Source organism: Temnothorax nylanderi, unplaced genomic scaffold (assembly GCF_030848795.1).
Source record: "Temnothorax nylanderi isolate EJ_2023f unplaced genomic scaffold, tnyl_v1.0 TNYL_tig0291_pilon, whole genome shotgun sequence".
In the NCBI taxonomy this organism is placed as follows: Eukaryota; Metazoa; Arthropoda; class Insecta; order Hymenoptera; family Formicidae; genus Temnothorax; species Temnothorax nylanderi.
In genome coordinates this window covers 163235-174170 of record NW_027249353.1, presented here as the reverse complement: position 1 = coordinate 174170, position 10936 = coordinate 163235, and the positions used below count along the sequence as shown (strand labels likewise).

Genomic DNA, 10936 nt, shown 5'->3' with positions numbered 1-10936 from the left:
AATTTTTGCACCATATTGGCGATTCATAAGCTTGTTCCCGTATAATGCTCGGGGAGAAAATACTGGTAATCATTGTAGTATAATGGCAGTCGTAACACGGCGCAATGCTAAAGAGCTTATCCGCCGTCACGGGAAGAATATAATTATCGCCGTAAGTTTCAATGGGTTGTAAACTCAGTAACACGAGTAGAGATATCCTCGACACAGACCCCGGCGGATCTTTCTTGAAATCTGTGGGGAAAAAGAAGGAGAAAATTGGACTCAGGGTTGCGAGATGCAGAAGCGTGATTCCGTGATAAGTAATTATGTTTGTCATACTCCCTTTCGTTACGCTATTTCACAATTTATGCATATTCGTGACATTGAAATAAAATTGTAGAACGTTATTAGCGTAGTTTCATTGTTATTATTTCACCTAATGCTATCTTGACGAGAAATCGTTATGTTACAGCGCGGTACGTAAGACGGCGACTGCAATCGATTATTCTGTGACATAAACGACAACGGCGAGGATTAATAGTGCACTTCCTCGCCGTGCCGCTGCAGCTCTGTAATAAGATGACGGCACAAGATGACTGCTTGGCAACTATTCCTTTGCACCGTAATCCGAAGCGCGGTAAGTATAACGTGACTGAAAAGGCAGAAGAATTTAATAATCCCGACGCAATCTTCACTCGTTCTCGAGTATTTTCTTCTTATAAAAGGAGCCGGGCTCCACTTAATGCGATCTTGAATGAAAGGCGTCGAAGAAGAAGAAGAAGAAGCGTATCTCGCGTCTGTTATCCTATTTACCTGTAGAATACCTCGACCATTCCGGATGCGCAGGATGCAGCCGGTGAAAGTGAGTCCAGGGGCGTATCCGAGGCCCGTTGTTTCGTCGGAGAGATTCGATCTGCTCGAGAGAAAGATAAAGCGGCGCCTCTTGATCTCGCGAGAAAAGTAACGTAATTGTCGACCGAGAAGCATCTTGAACATCGTGAACACGATGCCGGGGTTTGTAACGAAAATTGCGAGCGACGGTTTTTATCCGGATTTAAGGTAAATATACCAATGCCTGGATATCTTTATCATTTTAGTCCTTAAATAAGTATAACGCGAATTAAAATCAAAGATAAAAATATCTTTCTTGTATTTTGATACTTTAGTCATAATATCGAAACGTTAGTTCGCGTTATACTTATTTAAAGACTAAAATGATAAAGATAACCAGACATAGGTACGTGTCCACTGACTGTCCAAGCATTGGTACATTTATCTTATTATCCGCACGTTATTTACACATTTGCGTCACGGAATATCAGCCCCGAGCGATTTGAGTCCCGAGAGCAGGAACGTTGCACAGCTTCATTGATTGTGTTAATTCATAGCCGCGTGACGTAGATTTCGATTACCCGGATTACAGGCCTGCGTCTCGCAGGACTTTCGAGAAATAATTTCGTAACCATAACTTTCATTGACGTCATTCTATATCCGGACATCCGGCGCGGTGGTCGCGTGTCGTCGACGTGCAGGAGGCGAAGCGATAAAAGTGAAAAGTGAAAGCAAGCGGTGTAGCTCCCGCTTATAGATATTGTCATGCGAAAGGCGGTATGAGAAAATAGCGACGAATTATCTTCTCTTTCACTCGTTCATGCTCGGATTAAAAATACATACCGAAAGTATTATAATGCGCCGTTTTATACTTTCGTGAACGGATTATTTAACCAATATACGCGATTTCTCCGTGAAAAAAAAACACCCGGACAGAGGATTAGCCGGATTAGTTTCCTGAATTATGAAGGTGCGAGAAATGAAGGGCGCTATACGCTAATTAAGCTCCCGAAAGAATGGGACGGTCCGTAAAAGGATTAACTTTGTCTCGCGATAATTTCCGATGAGAAACGACACGACCTGGATTTAAAATCTCCCGGTGTTTTTACCTCCGCCGACGACCTTTACGGCGAACGGGAAGTGGGTGAGATACGGGAATGCGAGAGAAGAAACATTTCATCTGCGAGCCAAAACGGGGTTGCGCGACGGTGAATCATTGTCACGCAAATGCGTGACGGTGGGCGGTCCCGCGGCCGGCCGGTACAGAAAATTGACGCGTGTGGGTGGTGAAAGTGAGCGTGTCGACTGGTTTAACGAGACGTCGTCATCGCGTCGATATTAGAAAAGCGAAAATGGAGCGACTTTTTACTGACGTCAACGTAATCGGCAATGGTATAATCGGCCGATGAATCGTTTTTCCATTTCTAATCGATGAATAACGCGACGCCTTCCTCGGAGAGAAAGTGCGCGGTTTTTAGTACACTCGAGCTACTTTGACGCGATTGAAACAATCGCCGATGATGACTAATTCTTCTTTGGGAATTTCTGATCGGGTTACTAGTTCGCACGTTTAGGTCGTCATGCATGCTTATATTTTGTAGGCTAAAGCCTCACGTCCATAGTCCATACGAAAAGAAATCAATTAAGTTTATCTGAAATCTGTCAGAAGTTACCGCAAAAAAAAAAAGAGAAATTTATAACAGTCGAAAATATCGATCGTGTGCCAGTTATTTATAATGAAGTCAGGTTTCGCGCGTAATTAAACGAAAAGAAAGAGTTTTCGATTAATACGGATTAACGGGATGACACGACGAAACGCGACGGTATTGTGCAACCCGCGAGAATTACAATTCACGGCGCGATAAGAGTGCCTCTAACATTTCACCGGCGAGCCGTGAGATGCATACGGCAGGCAGGCAGGCAGGCCAGGCAGGCATAGATACCTACTTTGCTAAATACCATCCTCCGCCGTGGATTCGTGGACTTGAGCGACGGTCTGGGTTCACTAATCCCCGGGTTAGAGAGTCTCGCTATCCCTTTTTAAATTACAGACCTACATGCAGCCGCGTGCAGTGCGTTAGCGGGAGAGACGGAGGAGAAAATTTAGTTAAACGGGCGTTAGAGCGATACCGGCGCATCCGGTCCTCAGTCATATTACCGCGTGAATGCTGCGTGAAATGGTACCATTCCGCGGGGATGGCTAATTTTAGTGAAAAGTAGTTTAAACCGAAACGAAAGAGAGCAGCTGCTCTCGCGAGTCTCTCGGCGCTTCTGTTATTTTACGAGGCGACGTCCATTTTCTTACGGTGTATTTTTTCGTATAACCATTGCGCTATAAAACGTACAAGTAAAGCCGGTTTATTTTATGACGCCGGCCGCGTCTATGTGTGTTTTCGGTTATAATACGTATATATCGCGAGTACGATTTGTGGGGCAAGATTAAATTTTTATGGTACACCCCAGGGTGGTAAAATGACTGACGGGGCGTCATAATAAATGCTTTCGGATTACCATGTTTCCATATTTATGAGCCGCTTTTTTTGACAACTGTTAGGACGTAGCTAATTGGATGTAATTTTTCGACACGGCGACGGCGGCGCGCGCGGCTCCGCACGCTGGAAGGCAAATTTTTGCGGAGTCGCAAACTCGGCTCTCCTCTACTTTCGCGATCATTTCGCGATTGCATGGTTATCGCGCGCACGTTAGCGCAGCGACGTGAATACTCGGAGATATGAAAACTACTTTCTACCGTCGTCGTGCGAAGAGGAGCTTTAACGCGGGTACGATCGCGCGTCAAGGGATTTGATGTGTATCACAATTTACATACGACATACGCGCGATACGTATATGCGTGGAGCTAGACGTCAGGTAGCGCGTGTACGCCAGGCTATATTACAACGTTAAACTTGTCTCATCGCCGGGCGATTAGCATATAGACACACTGACACACTAAGATCCCGAATCTACGGATCGCCCTAGAAATCCTGATCCTCCTTCGAACCATGAATATTAGAAAATTAAAAAATGAGCGACCGTTGACGGAGTATTATTAGCATTTATTCGCGGTCTCTGTTAACGGAGCGTTAAAAAAGAGAACGAAAATTTCTATTTTTATAACAGCAGAATGAGACGAGTTTGATTAAAACGCTATAAAAAAATAAATTAGAATTCTTTTCTGCAGCTTAAATTGTGTCCGAATCTAAGCGAAAAAAATCGTTTATTTGCTCCAAAACACAGAAACGTCTCTCTCGGAATCTTTCTGTAAACCCTGTGAGAACTTTGCGGTGTATTCTGTTCTAGTGATGTGTAAATTTTTTATAGTTGCGATTTCTTTTAGATAGAAATTTGACAGGACTATTAATTTTTTACCATTCGTATGGATATAAAACATAATATAAAGATAATTATAATTTAAAAAATTAGTCGTTTTAATTTATATATGTACAGAATTTAATAATCTTCTTATATTTTAATACATGTAGTTTTTATATATTGAAATAAATTGCATTTATTTGATAACATATTAAGAGAAAACGAAAAGAACTGAAACAAAATTTGATACAAACAAATAAGTTTTTAATTTTGATTAATGGAGCGAATGTGCTTCCACGGAACCAATAATTTCTTCGATATTCGAAGCAATATTGGAGACAGTAAGTCGTAAGTTGTTTGTCCTCAATCATAAGTGCAAAGTTCAAGTGCAAAGTTCAGAATTTCTTCAAAATTTTGCGATTGCCCAATAACTTTTACCCCTCAATAGGTCGCGCACCGTTATTCCGTTGGATTGAATTTCGTCTGCACGGCAAAGTCGTCAAGTTCTTATTCTACGAGATTTATTTACGTTTCCGTCTCTACGATAGGTGAGTAAAGTGCGTCGGCAAGTGCATGCGTCTTGCCGTGACAATCGCACGGCGGCGCCGTAATGCGTCTTGAACGAGTGTCACTCGGCGCGGGCGCGACGAAGATTTATCCCGCACTCACCGTAATTACCGGCCGGCTCTTTTCGTCAAGGTTTGGCGAGTGCACTCCACGCCGCGTGTTCCTGTTCCCTCGCGTCGTGCCCGGGCAGTGAAACGACGACGGAGGAAAGTCAGCGATTCAGTGACCCAAAATTACGGGCGCGTATAGGTATAAGACACCGCCGGATCGGCACGCTCCGCGATATACCCGTAATAAACGCCCACGAAGCGATTGTCTTCGGCGAATCGTCGAGAGATCTCCTCTCGCGCGCTGATAATCGGCCGTGACCAGATACCGCCGCGATATCGAATGTGTGTATACCTACTTCGAACTATCTCTCCGCACGTCTCGCTACACCGAGAACCCGAAACGTTCGTGTTTCTTTCCACATGGCAAGTCACCTATCGATTTTATTAGCACGCGATATTGCGATAAGTCGGATAGATCGTCCGCTTATTTTTTTTTGCATCGTCACGTCAGGCACAATTTCTGCAATTAACAATCATTTATTTTGCGATTTTGACGATCTGCAGTTAATAACCATTTATTTTGTAACGCTCGCGTCATTTTGTTCAGTTTGCATAAGATCTCGAGAGATATGCTTTTCCGCGTCTCGGAACAATAAGCTCTACGAGATTTTCGCAGATTCGGGCACAAGCTGTGAGAAAGTTTCTAATTTGTCTTAAGAGCGTTTTAATCGGTCTCTCTATCTCGTCGTCATCACGACCTTGAGACGCTGACATCGTGAAACTCCGCGTACCACTTTTTTGGTCGAGATTTCTAGATGGGCCACGTGATCGTACACATCAATATATGTGGGTTAATCCGTTTTTGCATAATATCGTACGCGCGCGATGCTCAATCGGACTGCCTCTTGTCCGACGCGAGTCGCGCGATCGGTTTCGCGTCGCCGCGATGTTACGTCGGCGGGACGCGTCTCGCGTCGCACTGATGCATCTTCGCAATTCGTGATGTTAATCTCGTGGGCGCGGTATACGCGAGGAGGCCTCGCAGCCTCGTGATCCGAAAGTGTGTCACAACTAAATCTTCCGTTCGACTTAGCCGGACGACGCGACGGGCGGGGCGGGCGATCGAGCGGCAACGCGATCGAAATCGACATGGTCTGCCCGTCCTTTCGATACCCGATCGTCGAATTCCTACGTTTCGGTGCTACCGGACGAGAAATCGGTCAGAACCCGCACGGCTGCATACCTCCGCGTATCTACCCGTGGCGCCTCGAGAGGCGTCAATCTACTCACGCGTTCATTACACCAGCTCGCCGGAGGGTTTCTCCAATTTCCGGCGATCGCGTTGATGAAGTCGAACGCGCGCGAACTCTGTAATTCTCCATTTAATTTGTAAGAGAGATGTAATTTGCTAATGATACGACAGCGTGTATTGTTTGTATAAAAGTCGGAATGACTTTGCTATGCTATAAGGTAAATGTACCAATGCCTGGACGCGTATATACCTATGTCTGGACAGTTTCATCATTTTAGTCCTTAAATAAGTTGTAACGCGAATTAAAATCAAAGAATCAAAGATAAAAATATTTTTCATGTATTATATTTTTATTTTTGATTTTAATTCGCGTTATACTTATTTAAAAACTAAAGTGATAAAGGTCCCAGACATAGGTCTTAAGTGTCCCGGCATTGCGCATTGGTACATTTATCTTGATAGCCGTTCAGGCTAGCGTTAGCTTCATCGCGAAGAAGGAAGAGAAGCGATCGCAAAAATCGTAAGCTTCTTCGTCCGCAGAAAGATCGAGGATTTCTCTCGCTCGCGTTCTATGTGCATCGCGTAATGCATCGCTCGATATGGATATAAATATAGCCCTGGAGCACTGCGCGGGAGATGAGAAAGACAGATTCAGGCGCGCGCGACGTGCATCGGTCTCACGCGCGCACGTTGTCTCGTAAGTCCGCGTATCCGTTCTGCGTTCAGCGGTTAATCCGAAGACGAGTTTCAGTCCGGCGCCCGCGCGCGGGATATATATCCGAGAGATTAGAGCTTTAATCGCAGGAGTCTAATTGCTCTCCCGAGGCTACGGTAACTGTTCCAGACTGGTACGTTGTGTGCCAAGAATACCGGATCTTCGAGCACACATACCAGCCGCGCCGGCGAGCACGGCCCGGGAGAAAGTCCTCCGAACGTGCGATATCCAACGTTACCGTTTTGCAAAAAGACCGTTTTCCAACTCGTACATACACCCGCGTCCCGGGCGATGGACGGCCGTTACGCGTTCGGATATCGACGGGTATAATGACATTCACGCGGCGAAGTTAGATTTGCATTGCAAGTTGACGTGTCCACTTTAAGCTTGATCGGTGGCAGCACCGTGACCGAAATAAACGTAAAATACTTTGATAAAGCACGGCCGCTCGCTAGACAACCGGGATATGTCTCCGACGCGTGTTTTAATGCCGGTTTACGAGATATCGGAATCTATAATCCGTCGTCTATGTCGATCAAAATGTTCCGGGGAACTATTTTCGCGATACGGAGCAATTATTGAGCTATAGTGCTTTTTCTTGGACGACAAAGCTGCATCGTTTGCGCGGATACGATTGCTTTTAATTGTGTATATATTTTAATGTAGGCTTTTAATTTAAAGTGATGCATATTCTGAAAAGTAAACATCGTTAAGATATGACGATGTTTATGAATATAAACTCGGGTAAATGTTCATTAAATTGAACGTCCAATATTGGTGCCGCACGTGTTCAAGTTCCCATACGGGCTGTTCTTTTTAGCTGTGCAGATTATTGATTTTTGGGCTTGGCCCATTTCTGTTCCCCGAGGTCTGCAGTTAACAACCGCAATTTTGTCGCTTTTTTCCCCGCTGACAAAAGCTCGTGCCATTTTGCCTTGATATTAGTTCAGCAACCGTGAAAGAATGTACAGAGTGTACCAGAAACGTTAATTAGAGGGAATATTGGAAAGCGAAAATAAAAAATTAGAAATTAATTCAATAGAATGCGTTTCTAGCAATTTGATGAGAGACTTTATCTTTTCCTCAAAAATTGGAATTAGGACGTTATACACGTTGGTAAGTGGGCCTCATATTTTCTGTGAATTTAACAAGCCCCAGTTCGAAATCCACTTTTTATTATCTAATTTAACTTTTAATACTTCAAAAGAATAATTTAAAAAAAAAACTCTTTAATCTTCAATGATAAATTTGCAATTAAGGCCTCGACATTGAAACGTCGAGTTTCTTTAGTATATCTTTAGTTGAGAAGATGTCCAAGAGGTCTGGGACACCCGATGTAAAAGGGAGACGGGACGAAATTTATTTGTTGCCGTGATCTTTCCTTTCTTTGGTCAAGCTCTTGCAATGAGTCTCTACTTATGTAGGTATCTAGACAACAAAGCAAGATCCGTGTGAAAGCCGCGCGGCGCTCTTCTGAATGGTCGCTGACGTCAGAGAGCGAGGAAAAATTGCGCAATTTCACCATTCTGGTCGACGCGGAATTTGTTCGCGCAGCTTTCTTCCGGAATTGGATCTGCTCGAGGAGACGGAACAAGAGAGAGAGAGAGAAAGAGAGCAAGAGAGGGGGGGAGGATAAAGATAGAAAAAAAAGAGAAAGAGAGAACGAGGGTGGAATGTCAATGATTCGTTTCACAAAACACGCGGTGCATTGTCTTGCTTCTGGCGATACCTATAAGGCTTTCAATTAACATCAATTAACATACATTAGTCCATTGTTTGGTCAATAACGACGGTACGCTAATACGTCAATTACCGCTGTGAGAAAGAGACAAGGAATTTACGATTATCCTAATTATTCATAATTATTGAGATCTTTAAAAGCTTAAAATGAATGTTGATTCGACGAAGAGGACGGTAACGAGTTCTATCACGAGATACATAAGTCAAGAAAATTATATACCGTCTTATTGACTTGACTACCAAACGGACGATAACGTTAAGTGTTATCGTAAAGATATATCGGATCATGTTAATCTCGCCGATCAGTGTTAGTAAATGTTTTATGCCGGTAAAGTATTCAGATATCATCTTGTTACTTGCTAAACGATGCCTCTCCGCTCGCAGTGACGAGTAAATTGGAGAGTTTCCTTGACCCGGATAATCAGGATTCGCGTAGCTGTGCTTAACTTACTATTATAACAGCCCGTTACACACGTAATTCTTCCTTTGCTCACGCACGTGAGCGAGTTGCACCTATAGATGATCGAGAGAAGAAACTAGACACTTAATTATACTGTAATACGTGTTGACCTTCACCTAGGTGCCTGCGCGACGATCGTTACCCCGGGCGGCGAGTGTTACTTTCCTTCCGGTATCCGTCTCACGGAAATATTTCTCGGATTCCCTCGGCCTGGTTCGTTGCCCTCGAATCCTTTTCCATCTTTACAGGCGCGAGATGAAACCTCTCCTAAACTCCTGTTCTTTAATCCAACGTCGAAGGATAAGAGTCAGTTTGAAACTTTACCCCTAAGTTAACTCTTACCCTAAATTTCATAGTTACTTTAAGGAGAGAAGAGGAGGAATTCGCTCAACTTCTTTAAGATATCTCAATCTTGATTTCATTTCCATGGCGATTGAAGTAAAGTAGCAAGGATCGTTAAAGGACTTGGAATGTTAAAGCGGGGATCGTCGCGATTGAAGTTTTTGAATGGGGATAAATAAACGCGACTCTTCAGCCTTTTTGTTAACTAGTTTCCCGAAATTTAGATTTATCCAGTAACTTGCAATTAAAATAAATTTTTGAAAACATTAAAGAAGCTTCTTACACAGTTGGAAAATTTGTGTTAAATATAACATAAATCACATGTCTCAAACGGTCCACTCAAATTTTTGTGTTAATTTAACATAATATGAATGTGTTAAACGGTAACACCGATACCGTTAATATTTCAACAGAAAAGAAATGTAATTTTGATCGTAATTTGAAGTTAATTAGTGTGTACAATTAACATATGTTGAATCTCATGTTGAATCATTCCCCACTTCTGTTATAGCATAAAATCAGCACTCTTTTTCTGTGAATTTTAGCACATTTAATAAATACGTTCAAATTGTGTTATTTTAACATATTTTTTAAATTACTTTAATAATTTTACATTTTATATTTGTTAAGTTCAATCAACATAGCAGACATATGTTAAATCTACACATGTATGTGTTGATTATTTTACACACAAAAACTTTAACCAACAGATTTTTTTCACAAAAGTACACAAATTTTTCTCTTCTCGCACGGGATGCATGAAATTGACGCTGTAAAACTGTACGCATCGGTATTCCGATAAGTATATTGCAATAATCTCGGAGAAGTGCAAGTACAAGCACAATAAAAGCGCCGCGCTCCTGAGGCCGCTGCCTCGTGGCCCTGAACGTGGGCAACCGAGGACTTTCGCTGGCATCCGGCCTGCGCTCGACTTCCGCCGTCGCGCCGATGCAACCGAGATAGAATGGGTCGTACCGAACTCCAAGCTCGTGATTCAGCCTCGGCCGCGTTACAACCGCCGCCGACGCGGTGGTGATTAACAAAAAAAGAAAGCGACGGAGTGACGCACGTGAAGGGTTTTCCCTCCTTCGTGATCGCGTTCGAAGAAGGCGGATTAGAGAGTCTATTCTTTTTCTTTTTTCGTAAAAGGTAACCGGTCAACGGCGGGACCGGCGCGCGGCGCGGGGGACGACACGTAGAATTTCGATTTTTCCGCTAGGCGACGAGCACGTCGTCGGAGCGGCCGAGGTGGTTTTTGGTGAAAGCCGACGACTCCGAGAGGGGAGAGTATATAGGCCGCGTGTCGTTTCAGGCGTGCTCACAACTAACGCACTCGCCAAAGTCGCCCGGTGTCTTTCAAACGAATCGAATATCTGATAATCGAACACCCCTTTCTCCGGCGCTCCGACCGTGTAAAAGAAATAATAAAAAAAAAGAAATAAAAAAAGAAAAAGCTCTATCTTTTCCTCCCGAGCGTTTCGGCCGGTCCCAAGGTGGGGGAGTCGTCGGCGAAGAAGAGGAATTAAGGGAGCGCTCTATAAGGGAGGACACGCGGCCAGGAAGAAGTCACAAGTGCCAAGTGTGTGTGCCAATAGGATTATATCGAGCTGCCGGCTGAGCCACGAAGAGGAAAAGAGGTTTGTGGCCATTTGATATTGTGCTAGTCGATATTGTGTGATCAGTGACAC

The 10936-nt window shown here is 43.7% G+C and overlaps 1 protein-coding gene across 4 annotated transcripts in view; it reads left to right on the top strand.

Annotated features, from left to right (window-relative positions):
* Positions 1 to 430: 430 nt before the first annotated feature.
* Positions 431 to 10936, top strand: part of Dyl (transmembrane protein dusky-like) — a 34377-nt gene continuing 23871 nt past the window's right edge. The window contains exons 1-2 of one of the 4 annotated variants that reach the window (XM_071719393.1): positions 433 to 616; positions 10561 to 10885. Coding sequence is in view for 1 of the 4 variants with exons in the window: in XM_071719395.1 (XP_071575496.1) it covers positions 572 to 616 (45 nt within the window). In the remaining 3 variants the exon portion in view is untranslated. Of the gene's footprint in view, positions 617 to 4351; positions 10886 to 10936 lie in introns of those variants that run through there. The other 3 variants (XM_071719395.1, XM_071719391.1, XM_071719390.1) reach the window with 3 other exon arrangements.